General features: G+C 32.0%; 1 protein-coding gene across 4 annotated transcripts in view; it reads right to left on the minus strand.

The window, feature by feature from the left end:
• KIAA1109 (transmembrane protein KIAA1109 homolog) overlaps positions 1–18,115 on the minus strand; it is a 210,643-nt gene that overhangs the window by 152,745 nt on the left and 39,783 nt on the right. For 2 of the 4 annotated variants that reach the window (XM_038564745.1, XM_038564746.1), the window contains exons 11-20: positions 16,822–16,972; positions 13,247–13,403; positions 12,759–12,837; positions 10,941–11,032; positions 9,506–9,623; positions 7,535–7,543; positions 2,729–2,884; positions 2,338–2,435; positions 861–1,039; positions 595–701 (exon numbers count right to left, since the gene is read on the minus strand). In XM_038564745.1, coding sequence (XP_038420673.1) covers positions 595–701; positions 861–1,039; positions 2,338–2,435; positions 2,729–2,884; positions 7,535–7,543; positions 9,506–9,623; positions 10,941–11,032; positions 12,759–12,837; positions 13,247–13,403; positions 16,822–16,972 — 1,146 coding nt within the window. The remainder of the gene's footprint in view (positions 1–594; positions 702–860; positions 1,040–2,337; positions 2,436–2,728; positions 2,885–7,534; positions 7,544–9,505; positions 9,624–10,940; positions 11,033–12,758; positions 12,838–13,246; positions 13,404–16,821; positions 16,973–18,115) is intronic. The other 2 variants (XM_038564744.1, XM_038564747.1) reach the window with 1 other exon arrangement.

Raw genomic sequence — 18,115 nt, forward strand, 5'->3', positions numbered from 1 at the left:
AACAAGAAAGAAAGAAAAAAGAAAGAAAGAAAGAAAGAAAGAAAGAAAGAAAGAAAGAAGAAAGAAAGAAAGAAAGAAAGAGAAAGAAAGAAAGAAAGAAAGAAAGAAAGAAAGAAAGAAAGAAAGAAAGAAGAAAGAGAAAGAAGAAAGAAAGAAAGAAAGAAAGAAAGAAAGAAAGAAAGAAAGAAAGAAAGAAAGAAAGAAAGAAAGAAAAATATGTATGTATATTCACATCTTATTTGATATTCTAGTTTGGCAGAACTTGAAAAAATTATTTACTTTCTCTGAGCATATTTATTCAAATCTACTATAACAATAATAACAATTATCTCAGAGTAGTTGTAAGGATTAAGTGAGATAATGCAAACCAGTAAACAGCTTGGTCTAGTATTTGAAACATAGTAAATGCTCAATGAAAGTTAATTATAATTATGCCAAAAATCCTTAAAGATTTTTAAATGTATACAATTATGTCAAATGAAAACATATATTTCCATATTTAAAATTTTTTCTCTTATATTTTTAATAGTTATCAATCATAAAACCAGATGTTCCAAAGTACAAATTATATAAAAATTATATAAAAACACTTACATGATTGTTTTAGCTGCTCATCTGCTTTTTGTGGATAAATTGGATGCCATGTATAATCAATTGTAAGCATGACACTTGGTACAGTCCAGCATTCAACCCAACCGGATCTTTGAAGAACAAAAAATAAAGTTCTGGTCAGGTATTTTATTCTTTTCATTGTATACAAATACCAGTCACAATTTTTACCACTATTGTTTGAAAGAATCCGAAGAATTTTCTCCACATATAAACACAAAATGCTTAAATCACTAATTTTATATACTTACTTTTCTTGTGTAATATTCCGCCATTTTGGTTTAACTGTTTTCTGGCCACTTTGACACTCAGCAGGAATACCAGTATCATGAGTCATTTTATTTGGATGGCAATTCTTTACCAGCATAAATAATGAATATTTACTAGGGTGGCAATCTGGTAGAAATAAATGAAGATCAACATCTTCTCCCTAAAAAAGAATTTATCTTTACCCAAAGTAATAAAACAGGTACATAAATATGTTAGATTTCTACTTATAGCCAAAGTTATGTATAATAATATCGAGAATAAATTCAAAAGAAAATGAACATAAATTTCAAAGGCAGATTTTATGATCAACAGTCAGTTAAATAACTGGAATAATATTTTACATTGACTCTAACTAATTTCTGATTAGAAAATTAGGGGAAAAAATCAAGGAAATAAATAGCATAGTCTCCACAAAACAGTAAAAAAATTATCTTCTATGGGATAATACACTGTAGCTCCATCCACTTCCTAGCAAGCAGCAAGATTTCATTCTTTTTGAAGGCTGAGTAATATTCCATTGTGTGTATATATACCACAACTTCTTTATCCATTTATCAGTTGATGGACATTTGGGCTCTTGCCATAAAATGGTTATTGTTGATAATGCTGCTATACACATTAGGGTGCCGTGATGCCAGATTTCTTAACCAGCAGCATAGAAGAGTGGTTAAGAGAATGAAGGTCTAACCTATACCACTTGGGTTCAAAGTCCAAGTCAGCCACTCACTGGCCGGCCACAAGTTACATAAACTCAGTTTCTGTTTCCTACTTCATAAATGCAGATAACAACTACTTCAAGCAAATTGTTCTGAGAACGAAATGAGTTAAAACACGTAAAGCACTTGGAATAGTGTCTGGCACACAGAAAATGTTTGTTATTAGTAGCTCTTATTTTTTTTAACACCATAACCTCCATCAATACTACAACTATTTCTGATTGCCCATACCCTAAAAGTAGGTGTTCCACAAAATTTAATATTTTTTTCCACAAAATTTTAAACTCATTAGAGTTCCCTTTCAGAGAAAAGGAAGAGAGGTATTTTGTGACTAACCCTTGTATTCATGTTTACAATTAGTAATGAAATATAGGAAAGTGTAAAATCTGATACATATACTGTAAATATGAGAGCTAGAAGGGGTTTTCAAAAGAACATGTAAGTTAGCCACCAAGGTTAGAAATGAGCTGTGGTTAAGAAAATAATCAACTCAGGGTATTTTCTTTTTATCGCCTAACTCCTCAAGGGAAGTCAGGGAACTTAGGGGAAGGATAGAACATTACTGTTAACTACAAAAAAAAGAAACAGCAATTTCTGTGACACTGAAGCTCATGAACAATGGTGGAAAGCTAAAATACCACAGGATAGCAAAGAGACAGGCAGGGAAAAGTAAATACAAGCTTTGGGAAATCAAATTAACTAATAAACCTGTGGAATAAAGAATGCACACAATTATACATACTCTTAAAGTGAATTTGGTGTTACATGTAGCTGGAACAAAGTCCGTAAAAGGCAAAGAGAAATCAATGTTTAATGTTTCCCCACAGGCTGCCAGATACACTACAAAAAGAGGGGGGAGAAAAAGAGAGAAAATTTACTTTTAACTTCAATAAAGCTTTTATAGAAAAAATGCCTTAAAAACATAACTAAAAAAATGAAAGATAATATGGTTATGATGATTATTATTATTAGCTAATAAAAACTCTGAAGTAGTTCTCTGAAAGTATTGTAAGACAATGGAAAAAAGACCAATTCTAGTATCTAGTAAAATTACAAAATCGATGTCAATTTCTGTTGTTGTTATTTGTCTTAAGGAATAGAACACTTGACCTTAATTCTTAAGAAGTTCTTACCATTTTCCTGTTGTTTAGTGGAACAGTCAATCCAATTGTGTTGATTAGCAGCCCAAATCATTTCAAATTGATGAAACATGATTTTAAAATTCCATGTATATGGCACAAATGAAAAAATATCTGGAGCACTATCACTCGACCAGTCTTGAATTAAATCTAAAATTATGCGAGTGGGAGACAGAAAGCAAAATTAATTGCAATCCAGAAAACAAAATATTAATATTCTACCACCAGTCAAAAATAAATTTTTCTTTTGCTACTAAAAGAACTTTTATACTGAAATGCTAAAAGATGATTAAGATATAAGTAAATGATTTAATAGCAAACCAGTGTTTACCTACTAGTCACAGTTCCAAGTAAGAGAGATTTCATGCATTTTATATACCTATTATGTTTTAAAGGAATTTTAGAAAGGAGAAAAAAAACACCTGAATATCCACTACCCAAATATCCAGCATTATCAATAGTTTTCTAGTTTTGTTATGTAGATTTTTATACTATTCTAGATGTACATATTTTATATATTGCTTTTTCCTTATTGAACTCAAAATTTTTCCATGTTATTTCAATACACATTAACAAAAACTTTAATCTGAGCTCATTAAAGACGTTTGCCAGGATTGATTTACTTAGCCATTTAGTAACTTTGGATATTTAGACTCATTCCAAATTTTTGTGTTATATATTATTTTATGTATATTTTCATGTAAGATATTTTAGATATTCAGGAATACTTTGTCAGTATAGATTCCAGAAGTGGAATGGCTAGGTCAAAGTTTATAAATTTTTTCGAAACTATTATAAATTACAGAATTGCTTCCCAAGAATAGTGAAATCATTTATACTTCTAGAGGAAATCTATGCTTGACTATCTATCATTGTACTCTCTCCTGCATTATACTTCTTTCCACCTTTCCCTCTTTCCTTCTCTTTTTCTCTGTGGGTAGCAGGAGGTTGTAGCTTGGTAATTAATAGATAATTGAAAACTTATTTTAGTTGAATTTCCTAATTACAAGTAGGGTTGAGCATTTTTTCATGTTGTTTTACTCATTAAACAAATACCTACAGAGGGTCTACTGTGAGCCAGACTCTAATGGTGAACACAAACTTGGCCCTGTTAATGTTTACAGTCAATAATCTCTGATTTCTGATTTGCTGTACTGCTGATTTGCATGGTTTTAAGTGCTGCTTTTTAAAACTATTCATTTATTTAGTCTGCTTATCCTTTGTTACCTTTTTATTTTAATCTCAATAGGCAAAAACTCTTTATTATAAAAGCATTAACATTAATCTAAAAAAGTGGCTTTACTTTTTCTTCAGGCATTCACATCGCTTATGTGCATATACTCCCAGCAATCATTATCTTTCAGTACATGGTCTCCTCCTAAAGGTGTCAAGTTCATCTCTGTATACTCATTGTATATAACACAGTGCTATGCATATAAAATTGAGCTTTGTGTAAAAGAGAGAGAGAAACAATTAGAAGCAGTATTATAGCACTCTTTGACAGCAGACAGTCCGGGTTTAAATTCTGACTTTACTATTTTACTAGCAATGCAATCTTAATTAATGTAAATGCTATCAGTTTTCTCTTTTACAAAATGAGGACAACTTCACAGACTTACTGTGAGAACTGAGATGGTATGTTTGAAGTTTTAGCATAGTAACTGCTACAGGGTAAGCACTCTATGGAAGCATTTTATATTAAAGATATTCTAAGAAAATAGTAGGTAAAAATAATTAAATATTTAAAGTAGTTTCTTTGGATTTATTTTTTTAAGATTTTATTTATTTATTCATGAGAGACACAGAAAGAGGCAGAGACGTAGGAAGAGGGGAAGCAGGCTCCCTCTGGGGAGCCTGATATAGGAATCGTTCCCAGGAACCCAGGATCATGACCTGAGCCAAAGGCAGACACTCAACCGCTGAGGCACCCAGGTGTCCCAGTTTCTTTGGATTTTAAATGAGGTATTTAAACTGAAAAGTACTATATTCAATAATAAAATAAGAAGTCAAATTTATCTTATATAATGTCATATGAAATTATGATTTCATTATCATTTAAAATTTAGCTGCAATGTACAGAAGCTTGTGTACATTAAAAATCTCTCTTAATAAAATGGCAAAATAATATATTTAATATCAAATGTCAATAATTTAAATTAATATTAAATTTTAAGTCAATTGAATATGGAAATTAACCTGTTCTATAAAAACTTCACTTGACAATTTTACTTCAAATGTATTTTTATTTCACTAAACAAGTAATCATAGTGGTTTATCATACTATATACTCTGTATGCTTACTTCTGAAGTTTTACTTCTACTTGCCACCCTACCTAACTAACGTGACTCCATCCCAACTTGCTAGCTTTATTCTTTAGCACAATGGCTAGCAATTGAGAGATACCCAAAAGTCATCTCTGGAATTAACAAACTCTACAGTATAAATTTATTCGTCAAGCTGATTTTATCACTTTCATTCTTCATCAACATTTTTAGTTCTGTACTTTTACTCAAACTATTCATCCCATCTAAAATAATTATACTCTTTGGTATCCTCTCTGATAAAGGAAAACTCTAACCATCATTAACAACAACAGGATACTACAGAGAGAGCAAAAGGTCCACAGTCAAAGAAAAAAAGTACTTAAATATCTCTTCCACTTACTAGCCTCACGGAGTCTGCCTAAGTCATTGGATGTTTCCCTGCTTCAATTTCCTCACTCAGGGATAGCAATAATAGTTACCTCTTTTCAGAGTCATGAAGGTAATATAAATGAACATGTTTTAGAATTTCTATGAAGACATACTATGCAAATAATCAGTTATTATTACTGAGTTCATTTACATATCCCATTTTAGATCTTATGGTCTTTCCCTTACTTTCTCTGATTACCTTCAGGTCACAATGATTTCCTCTGTATTCGTGTCTTATACCCATTTGTTAGTTTCAGTTCATGCTAGCACTCAACATATATATAATGTTTTGTATTGCTTCATTTGTTTAGGTACACATGCCAATATACTTGATAAATAATGCAAAACAAAACATATACTTGATAAATAATGCAAAACAAAAAATGCCCATAAAGTGACATACCCATAAATTATTTGTGGGCTGAGATCATGGTTTAAATTTCATTATTAAGAGACTTTCAACTTACATTGATTACATTTATCTACTTTACACTTCTAGTTTAAAAGATTGAGACATAATTGCTAGTAAAATAAACACAAATTCAAATTATCCATTAATCATCTCAGGAAGCTAATATGTTTATAAAGTTATTAGCCAATTATTTTAACAAGTCTTACTGTTTTTTTTTCTTCCATGAAATTTCAAGATATTCTGCAATATAGTTTCCTTCCCATCTTATACAATATCCTTACTGATAATATTTAAAAATATGGCAAAATATTTTTACTAGCCTCAACAACTATATCTAATTGTTTTCTCTTTAAACCAAAAGCTACTCTCATTAGCAGATGGTCTTATCAAATAATTTAATTTAAAAAAGGAATTGTTTTCTTGATGACTGCCTTACTTATTTAGACAACAAATTTTTTAAAGTTATTAAGTTGTGATGAACACTGGGTATTGTATGGATGTGCTGAATCACTATATTATACACCTGAAACTAATATTACATTGTATGTTAACTAACTGGAACTTAAATAAAAACTTAATAAAGTTATTAAGTTGGTAATTCAAACATTCATCTGGAAAAAAAATCATTTACAATTGACTTTACAATTAGGTTGTCAGGCTAATACCCTATAAAATGTCAGTCAATTGTATTGGAGCTTTGCAATGTTGTTAACATTGTCTTCTCCCCTTCATCAGAGTTAATATAAATCAATTTTTATATTTGCAGAAGAGACTCCATTTCTGCCTTTTTTTACATCTTTAATTCCTGAGATTCTTTATTATATTTATCATAAAGCTGTCTTTGCCCCACACTAAAATCTCTTAAGAACTTCACTTAATAATTGGCATAAAAATGGCTACTGAGGAATATTATTAGGCATTCCCTCAGATCAAATTAGATCATTTGTTTTCTGCAGAATTCTGTCATTAGAGAAATATAAAACTGAGAAAAGAAAACAGCAATTCAAACACTATAACCAAGTTCGTTCACTCCTAGGCTAAACATATTACTCTCTAATAATTATCCTTTTTAAAGAATAAATAAGTTTTTAAGGATTCTAAAAAGCAATAGAAGAAATATGAATAAAAGTTACAGCTGTAAACTCTGGAATATGAGAACTTTAAGTTTTTTACCTATTTTCTTTAAATTTCTCCAAATAAATTTTAGAAAAATATAACCAAAACAGTGAATTGCAATATGTATAAACTTACAGATTAGAAATAAAGAAAATAATTTAGAAAAAAAAACTTAGGGAAAACATGATTGTAACTTGGGAAATGCTTAGTTGGTTGTTTGAAAGTGACTAACACAATGGTTAGCCTAAACGAAAGTGTTACCACAAAATTAAAAATTTAAATCTTGAGGAATTATCTACTCCAACTATTCTTAGCACTCAGACTTTGATCAAAGTCTAAGAATGTGAAAAGTCTGGAGTAAAAAAAATGTGAAGGATTAAGGCTTGAAAAAAGAAACCTATTTTAAAAGGTTAGCAAAGTTAAAACTGCAAAATCTTAAGTGAGAGGAAAACTGCTACTGCTGAAGAAACTATATGTAAACAGATTCTCGAGCCAGATGACTTGGGTTGGAACACTAGCTCGACAGACTTACTAGTTGTGTGACCCTGGACAAACTGCTTGAGCACTCTGTAACTTACTTTCCTCATCTGTAAAACAAGGATAACAATAATATCGATCTCAGGAATTATAAGAATTCAACAATTCAATATGTGCAAATTGCTTAGAACAGAGACAAACACATAATACACACTATAAGAATTAGTTTTTTTTTTTAAATAAATCTGAATTAGGCAGTACTTATTCAATGTTCAGCTTTACTGACAAAAGTTTAAGTTGCCTGGGGTTCTGTTATATCCTCTACTACCGGGACCCTGACTTGATCCTTGAAGAATTATATAACTCCAAGAACACAGAAGCTTTCTATCTAGTCCCCATGATAAAGTTCCCAAACAAACCAGGAAAAAATATAAAAGACTTACAATTGAACATTTTGTAATAACGGCATTATAAAATACCCAAACTCTAACAATAGCAAATTAGGGTATCAATTATTATCTCTATTTCACAGATAAGGAAACAGAGGCAAAATAATTAGATAATTTGGCCAACATCATATTGCTAGTAAATAATGTGAGGGCACAACTATCTATGAACACCTGACTACTACTATATTCCCAAATATCTAATAGTACTCAGCACAGATCATAAGCCTATAAATGACTGGTGGACATAGGGACAGATGCATGGATGGATAGATGGATGGATAAATGTAGCAATCTGTAAAGCAAATATTAGGTGCTCTGGGGTAGCCACTGACCCTGGCAAATCAGATCAACTCCATTTAGCTAAACTTTATGGGAAAGTTCTATAGATACAACTTATTTTTGTGTAGTATTATTTATGTTAGAGACCAAGACCACATGTTCCTAAACCCATAAAATATGAGTAGCTATCATAATATGCTTCAAGAAGTAAAGGAATTTTTTCCAATTAATGATAACATCAAATCAATATCCATGCAAATATAAAAGAGTAAGTAGGAGCTCCAAATACAAAAATAACATACCCTTGTACACTGTTGGTGCAAATGTAAATTGGTACAGACGCTGGGGAAAACAGAAATACCGAATGATCCAGTAATTCCACTACTGAGTATTTACCCAAAGAAAATGAAAACACTAATTCAAAAAAAATGTATGCATCCCTATGTTTATTGCAGAATTACTTACAATAGTCAATATATGGAAGTAAACTAAGTGTCCACAATAGATGAATAAAGAAGATGTGGTGTGTATGTGTACGTACACATGTACACACACACACAGAGGAATATTAAGCAGCTATAAAAAATAAAATTTTGCCATTTGCAACAACAACATTTCATCTACATCTGGAATCTAACAAACAGAACAAAGAGCACAATAAAAGAAAATAAACTGATGATTACCAGAGGGGAGGAGGGTAAAGAGATGAGGAAAATAGGTGAGAGGAAGTGGAAGGTACAGGCTTCCAGCTATGGAAAGAGTAAGTCACTGGAATAAAAGGCATGGCATAGGAAATATAGTCAATGGTATTGTAATATCATTGTATGCTGACAGTAGCTAGACTTGTGGTGAGCACAGCATAATAGATAAGAGTTGTTGAATCACTATGTTGTACAACCAAAACTAATGTAACGTGTCAACTATACTTCAAAAAAGTAAAAAAATAAAATATTTGACTATTTGAATATACTATTTGTGAATGACAATAATTGAAACAATATAATGAAGCCATGCTGATGCCTAATTCAGGAAAAGAAAGAAATTGGTTCATCCTCCCTAAATTACCCCCACTAGACGGACATAAAGCACCAGTCTAAGATGAGTTCTTTCATTTTTTTGTAAGTCCAATTCTGGGTTGACATTTTCTTTGTTTGTGGTAAAAGAGAACACAAAATATCTGTATTTAAATTTTCTGTTTTATATTCTTAGCCCAAAAAAGAAGTTTAAAAAAATATATGAACTGTATCATCAAATCCCTATGTTAAATCTAAAAGCAAAATTTACTGAACGTAAACAAGTTCACTGTGATAAATCTCACTGTGTTTACATTTATTAAAAAATTACCAGTAAAGAAGTTCTTCTGTGCAAAGATGAAGTGGTAGGTAGCTTTATAAACCTCTAATTCACACTGCCAAGTCTGTGGCATGTTCCATATTCGGGGATAACTGGCATTGATGTGGAACTGCAAATGAAATGTTAAGTAAAAATGTTAGAGCTTAAAATGTGACATTGTGTGAAGAGCATAGAAATAAATTCACACACACACACACACACACCAGTAGAGTAATTAAAACTTATTTTCCTGCTGAGCTGAACAGAAGGTCCCTTTGAGATTTTAATATTACTGTGGCTAAAGGTCAGTATCCATGGTTACATCCAGCTCCTTGAAATACTAAGCCATGATGTGTCCAGAAAAACTTAAGAACAACAAATCAGGCTATGATTTTGATACTGTAGTCTAGCTAAACTGTTGTTACCAGAGTAACAACCAATGTCACAATTCATCCTTAAGCCTAATCTATTACATGAGAAGCTCTGGGTTTGGCCTCCAGTGCTTTCCAGGTTCCCATTTGGCAGTTTGGTAGTAGTGCTTTATCATGTATTTTAGGTGCTTTATTATGTATTTCATCTGCCAAAGTTTCTGCTAAAGGTAAGAGTTGCCTGACCAGGAATAGCATTATTGCACAGCACCATTTATCAGCAATAGCTCAGGAATTCATTAAAATGCTGAATATGCCAGTTTAATATACATTTATAGTATCTAATATATTCTTGGTAATTTCAAATTTTTCCTCTTAATTTACATATATATCATGTGTAAATATACCTTTTTTTAGACAATTAAGGATCTAATGACATCAGCTTATAAAAGAATCTTTTCTGAGTATCAGGCCATTTTACACAGTGGCTTTTGTTATTATTGTTATTGTTGTCTTCCCTAATAAGGAATAATTTGCCTGATTAATGAAATGTGTCCCCACTGTGCAATTTTAATCATAAGCATTTCTATTTTTTTTTCTAATATGGAGCAATCTGCCGTATCAGTAAGATTTTCTTCTTTTTACTTCATTCATTAAGTAAAAAACAAAATAACTTATTAAGCCATAAGAAAGAATCCAATGGGGTCAGAAACATAGTGAAAAATTATCTCTTTTACAACATGGGAGTTAGTCTAGTCATAAAATGAAATTTAAAAATAATATTCACATTTTCAAAGACTAAAAACCACATTAGCATTACCTTCTGCCCATAACCAGAAGTAGAGCAAAAGAGAGATGCCAGAGTCCACAGCACTGGGAATCTACTCTCCTTCACAAAAATAAGGCCAAGAGCACCTGGTAGTTCTTGAATGAGATTAACCACTTAATGACTTCTGGTCATAAAAATTTTATATTAAAAAACTAAAACCAAATTCAGATTTTATGTAAAAATATAATATATATGTGTATATATATATACACACATATATATATTATATCATCATTTACTCTAAACTTACTGCTAACATTTCTGCTTCTAAAAGGGTCCGGTATTGCATGCTTGTGGTGGCATCAACATGCAAGAGCTGTCCTTTAATTGCAGGAGTATAACCTAGTAAGTGAAAAAATAAAAATTAAGAACTTTAATAATATAGGTATGATTAAAAGTTTGTACTGGAAACATCTCCCATTACCACCCAAAGAAGGAATCCCTGAAAGAACCAAGAACCTGATTGTGGGCTTTCTTCAGACCCATAACTCACTAAGAGTGCCACAATCAGTGTGCTATGGCACTTCCCATTAATTCATAATAAGTATTCTTGAGATACTGATTCCCTCAGCCCTCAGTGGCTTCCTTACTCCAGTGTACCAATAATTGTACCAAAAAAAAGTGTACAAATGTCTCCCTGTGTGCAATTTCAGTTTTAAAATAGTAGAGGCACTTCCTTAACTGAATCATTCTCAATTTTGCACAACCCTCAACTATCTTTTTCCTCCTACTATATATCTGTAATTAAGGTTTCGCTAAAAGATGTTCTTTCCAACTCACTACTCTGCATCAACCAGTCCTAGACAATCTCAAGCATCTGCTTCAATACTCTGATTTACCACTCTTTTAAAACCAGCTAAGGTAAGGTTTAACCTTCATCAAAAGAGCCTCAAAGTTACAGGTAAAAGATACACTATGCCATGCTGTTATTGCCTCCCAATGGATTATCTAAGTAGGGAGACCCAATTGCTACTTTTTCATACAAGCTGATGAATGTAGTCAACCTGCCTTCTTCTTATACCAGCAGCAAAAAATGTGACAGAAATAAAGAGTGAAGAGTGATATAAGAATTACCCTAATTATACTTAGCCATAGTTACATTATTGGTTAGTGACAAAAATACGGGTAAGTTGCTATTCTCTGTACTCTCAAGGAAGTGAATAAGTAAAGCAGAATTTCATTTTAATTGCTCTCAATTACAAATATAATAACAGGCTAAGAAGGAATAAAGAAGAAGGCTATATTTTGATAAACTTAACAAAATGTATTTTTTTAAAGATTTTGTTTATTTATTCATGAGAGACACAGAGAGAGAGAGAGAAAGGCAGAGACACAGGCAGAGGGAGAAGCAGGCTCCACGCAGGGAGCCCAACTTGGGACTCGATCCTGGGTCTCCAGGATCACGCCCTGGACCGAAGGCAGAGCCAAACCGCTGAGCCACCCGGGCTGCCCAATAAAATGTATTTAATCACATTACTGATTAACTTGTGTCAGAGTCCAAATTTTAAATGCATAATGAATTTAGATTAGCTCAGATGAAGTGGTAGCAATCAGAGTATTATTTAATATTTTAAATATAAAATGTTCTGCTTTCTTAAAGTTGTATTTTTCAAAGGATCAGGCTTACTCTGACAAAAATCTATTACCAATATAACCTAAAACAAAACCAGTCAGTCATTCTATCTCATACTGTCCATATACCATACACCAAGTACTGGGTTTAGTACCAAGTTTACATCAGTTTAAAAAACACACACAGCACCTGCTCTTGCAGAGCTATTGACTACTAGGAAAAATACATTTTAAACAAATTACGCTCAGTCTTATAATAAAAGAAGTATTAGGGTATAATGAAGCATTAGACCTAACTTGATTTAAAAATTTTTCCCTTCTTTCTAGGTGCACAAATAATTAAAGTATGTAATATGTACTGTTAAGTAAATATAATAGAAAGCTGAAAAAGAAAACCCCATTAATGTTAGTTTAAGTGGGCTAACAAACTATTTTTTATGTGTCAATTATTCCCCTATTTATCATTTAAAATAGAAAAATACTCATTACAGCTTACCATTTTCCTCAACTGTCATTGGAATATTAATTTCTAAATATGAGCCAGCTCCTACATTTACATGTACAGCATTTGTTTCCTATCAAAAGAAAAAAATTAAACCATATAAAACAATTATTTTCTCACTACTTAATCATACTCCCATCTTTATTTTTCAGTTATCACAGACAAAATAAAATCATCAATGATACTTTTAATAGGTATTAAAAGTTTCTAAGAACAAAATTCAAAGTTTTACTAAAAATACGTTAAAACAATTTAGCTAAATATAAAGGAGAAAAAGAACCAGACTATAGAATTAAGGTTTATTATTAACTTTTTCTACTTTTGGCACTTAATGAAAACAACATATGTACATATGTACAATTATTACAGAGGGAGGGTAGTGGGAAGCTCACAGAAATGAATCTAAATCACCAGAAAAATACTCTAGAAGATAATGTTCAAATTTTAAACACTATTTTCTACTATATTAGTTCAATAATTACCCTGTTTTTGGTAAACAGCAAATCAATTGTAGCATCTGCAATAATATTCATTCGTAGTTCAAAAGCAAGGATCTGTCGTGGTCTCCCAGGCTGTGCAATTTCAGAAACTTTCAGAACTTGATAATCAGGTGGGAAGAAAAACTTCCATAAACAATCTCTATATAAGGAGGTAAAAAGAATAACTTGTTATTCAAACAAAATTACAGGGATCCCTGGGTGGCGCAGCGGTTTGGCGCCCGCCTTTGGCCCAGGGCGCGATTCTGGAGACCCGGGATCGAATCCCACATCGGGCTCCCAGTGCATGGAGCCTGCTTCTCCCTCTGCCTATGTCTCTGCCTCTCTCTCTCTCTCTGTGACTATCATAAATAAATAAAAAATTTAAAAAAAAAAATTTTCAAACAAAATTACATCTATATGGGAGCAAAATCAGTATTCTAACTTTGCATTATCACTGCTATCTCATTTAACAATTGGATATGAAATAGAAAAAAGATTAAGTCACAAAATAACACCTACTCTAATTTCCTTTCAGTAAAACAAGACTCTTTTCTCCAATATTTTATACTTCCAAAGATCAGCAAGCTTTTAGTATCTTTTTAAGATTTGTTTATTTACTTGATAGAAAGCATGCACAGGCATGTACATACATACATCCCCACAAGAGTGAGGAGGACCAGGGGGAGAGAATTTTCAAGCAGACTCTCTTGCTGAGCATGAAACCCAATGCGGAGCTCAATCTTACAGCCCATGAGATCATGACCTGAGCTAAAACCAAGAGTCCAGAAAGAAAATACCATGAAGGAAAAGCTGAATACCTTAAAGATTCAGAAAAATTACGTAAAAGTGGTAGAATGAAATCAAAATCTACAAGCTAACAAGTCATTCTACATCAGAGATCAAAATCTCTTCACAAAACTGAATTATCCAATAGCAAACAGTTGATATTTCTTCTGAAATTTCTTTTTTTTTTTTTTATTTATTTATTCATGAGAGACACAGAGAGAAGGAGAAGCAGGCTCCATGCAGGGAGCCTGATGTGGGATTCAATCCGGGGTCTCCAGGATCAGGCCCTGGGCTGAAGGAGGCACTAAACCATTGAGCCACCTGGGCTGCCCCTCTTCCGAAATTTCTTACATCTTAGTGGATGCTAAGAAAATTGATCTTACTATTCATTTCTAGTTATAATTCATATTTGTGTAAACACTCAAAATGAGGAAGAAGAAAAGGAAATGGCTACAAAAGAGGAAATGTATATGTAAGTGAAAAGTAAAGTATTGTTAGTAAACTAATCCCATGGGAAAATAAATTTTTCTTTTCTTCCTTTTTTTTTTTTTTTTTATAAATCTGAATGAATGGTTTGGTAAGTCCAGGTTGAGAAAGGTATTGCTGTTTTCTCCTGGCAGTGGCAGGATTTACTGAATACAAAGATCACCTTAGAAGTGAATATGGCTGTAGAGTAAAAGAAGTTTAGTTTGGACTTTCATGTAAATATACCCTAATATTTTTTAATGTAACAAAATTAAATACAGTTTAAGAATAATCGCACGATTCAAATTTTAGAAATGCAAAAATATTTTATGTGTCTGTGTTAAAGCATTGTTTTAATTTTTTCCTTTTAAATATAATAAGGTATAAATGTACCTTACTGAATGGGATGTAAAACCCCTCATTTTCAACTATTCCACAGTAAATAGAGAATAGTTTAGTATAGGAAAACTTTTATCTCAAATTTTATCTAAAAATGAAAATTTAACCAGTAATTTGAAAAGCATTTGTCTCCTAACCTGAAATTTTAAGCTGTTCATTTTCAAGTCTAATAAATAACATAACTAGAACTCAACAAATACTGTATTAGCATACTGCAAGTTTTCAAATAACAAACTTATCATACAATTGCTAAACAGTTACATTTGATGGGGCAGGTATTCCTAAATACTAGAGATACCAAATTTAATAGAACATACTACTTTACAAAGTAGATAATTCTTCAAACAATGTTAGGTAGAAAACATTTTTTAAAACAAGAAATATCAGAAAGGGAGACAGAACATGAAAGACTCCTAACTCTGGGAAACGAACTAGGGGTGGTAGAAGGGGAGGTGGGCGGGGGGGGTGGGGGTGACTGGGTGACAGGCACTGAGGTGGGCACTTGACGGGATGAGCACTGGGTGTTATTCTATATGTTGGCAAATTGAACACCAATAAAAAATAAATTTATAAAAATAAAAAAAGATTAAAAAAAAACAAGAATAAAAAGAGTCATCATATCAAGTCAGTATTAGCACTCTTCATCAATCAACAGCCCAATATGATCTGCTTTGGTGAATGATTTGGTTTGTATTTCTCCATTTAAGCTAGTTTATGAACAGAAAAACTAACTTAGGCAATGTCTATTTACATAAAAATTTAGATGTTCCCTCATAACCAGTGGTAAATGTCCCTGTCTGTGCTTAAATTCTTCAATAAATAGAAATATGGTCAGAATATATTAAAATAAGAATTACTCCAAAATTAATAGAATGACTAAAAAATTTAAAAAACCTTTCAGACACTGTCCATGACCTCCAGGATAAAATGTTTCTTAACTACCTATAAATCTAACAACCTCCATTGTCATCATGAATTTGCAGAACTCTTCCTTTGTCTCAATTATTTGTCCTCCTCTTCTTTTGTTGGCTAACTCCTACTTAGGTTTCAAAATTCAACTCACATGTTACCTCTACTAGAAAGCCTTCCTAAGTCTTCTCTGATGACTTTTATACTTGTTATGGGAAGAACTGTGTCCCCCTAAAAATTCACATATTGAAGTACTAACCTCAAGTATCTGAGAATTTGCTATTTGGAAATAGAATTTGTAGAAAGATAATGAAGTTAAAAAGTGGTTGTTAGGGTGAGTCCTACTCCAAGATGACTGGAGTTCTTCTAAGACAAGGAAACGTGAACACAGAGGCCTACTAGACACACAGAAGGGAAGACCATGGGAAGACTAGTAAGAAGATGGCCATCTCCAAACAAGAGAGAAGCCTTGAACACAACCTACTCTGACAGCCATCAGAAGGGACCAATCCTACCAACACCTTGATCTCAGAATTCTAACCTCCAGAACCATGACAAATTTCTGTTGTTTAAACTACTTAGTTATGACAGTCTTAGCAAACTAGTACAGTACCTTTCTAATTTCTTCATTAAGACTTTTTACTTCCTTTACAACAGCCCTTCACAAAACTCTTCTGTTCTTTTTTCCTCACTAAAACTGAACTATATGTCTTTAATCTGAATCTTTACAGCCCAATAATCCCTGGCAAATTCATTAATTAAATACAAAAGAAAAAACAAAGGAACCAATAACTATGCTCTTCACTCATCATTTTTCTAACAAATTAGCTCCTCCTTCAAAGTGAACTTGCTTATGCCGATTTCTCTACCAACAAGTTATAATTTGAATTAAAATGCTTACCCTGTCATAATAAAATAGCTTATAAAAATATTAAGCTACTTTTTAATAAAATTTATAGCATATCTTAATACATTTAAAGACATACTTAAAGACTTAGAAATATAATTTACTCAAGTACCTTTGCCTATCGGCCCATGGCCCATAGTTAAAGTCTGTTCCTTTACCACAAACAATATCCAGTCCCCAACATGGAGGCAAATCTTGTAATTTGCAATCCTCACTGCTCATTTCTCCTTCAATATTTTCTTCTGTTTCTTCTGGAACAAGTCCTATATTACAGAATATACAATACAAAGTCAATTACTTATAATTACTGTCTAAAGATTTCTAGGTCAGTAGTTCTAAAAATGTTTTGCTCCTGGTAACTCTTTACACTCTGAAAAATTACTGAGGATACACAGTGGGAATTTTTGGTATTATCTCTACCATAATTTACTGTATTCAAAATTGGAACAGCAATTTTTTTAGATTTTATTTTTAAAGTAACGAAGAACTCATTGCATGTTGACACAATGAAATGTTTAATAATAATGAACTCATATTTCATTTAATAAAATTTAATGCAAATATGATTTGAAAACTATTTTATAAAAATTAAATGAAGTTTTAATTCCATTTGTACTTATTTTTTTCCAAAGATTTTATTTATTTATTCATGAAAGACACAAAGAGGCAGAGACATAGAGAAAGAGAGAAGCAGGCTCCCCCAGGGAGCCTGATGCGGGCCTAGATCCCTGGGCCTAGGGATCATGCCCTGAGCCAAAGCAGATGCTCAACTGCTGAGCTACCCAAGAGTCCCTTAATTCCATTTTTATTTTATTTTTTTTAATTCCATTTTTAATGAAAATGCTTCTTAATGAAAAATAACCATATTTATTAAGCAAATTCATTTTAGAAATAAGCATTGGCATTGATTTCATTTTGGCAAATCTCTTTAATGTTCAGCTTAGTAGAAAAAAAGCAAATTCTCAAAGCTGCTTCTGCATTTAATCTATTGTTCAAGGATCTGAGGAAAACCTAAACTCAAACAAATAGGTATACAGAAAAGGGAGGAGTATCTTAATAGCTTTTTCAGATAATTTTGGATATTCTTCTCTGACACTATACCAAAATTGAACAAGTGGTAGTTTCTTAAAAGTTATTTGCAATGTGGAATCTGAAACCCTATCACTGAATTTTTCATACCCTGATACATTAAAACTTACTAATCTTCTACTTTGAATATATCTTTTACCCATGGCATAACTTTTAACATCATGCATTTGGAAAATACTGACTCACAGAGGCATGCGTATGTTTTCCAAATACTGACAAATTTCATTATTAAACATTTTTAAAATCACATTTGTTAATAACACTGGTCTTATCAGAAAAGTCCTTAAGCTCACAGTAGCAGACCCAAATTTTCCAAA

Source organism: Canis lupus, chromosome 19, assembly GCF_011100685.1.
Source record: "Canis lupus familiaris isolate Mischka breed German Shepherd chromosome 19, alternate assembly UU_Cfam_GSD_1.0, whole genome shotgun sequence".
Lineage (NCBI taxonomy): Eukaryota > Metazoa > Chordata > Mammalia > Carnivora > Canidae > Canis > Canis lupus.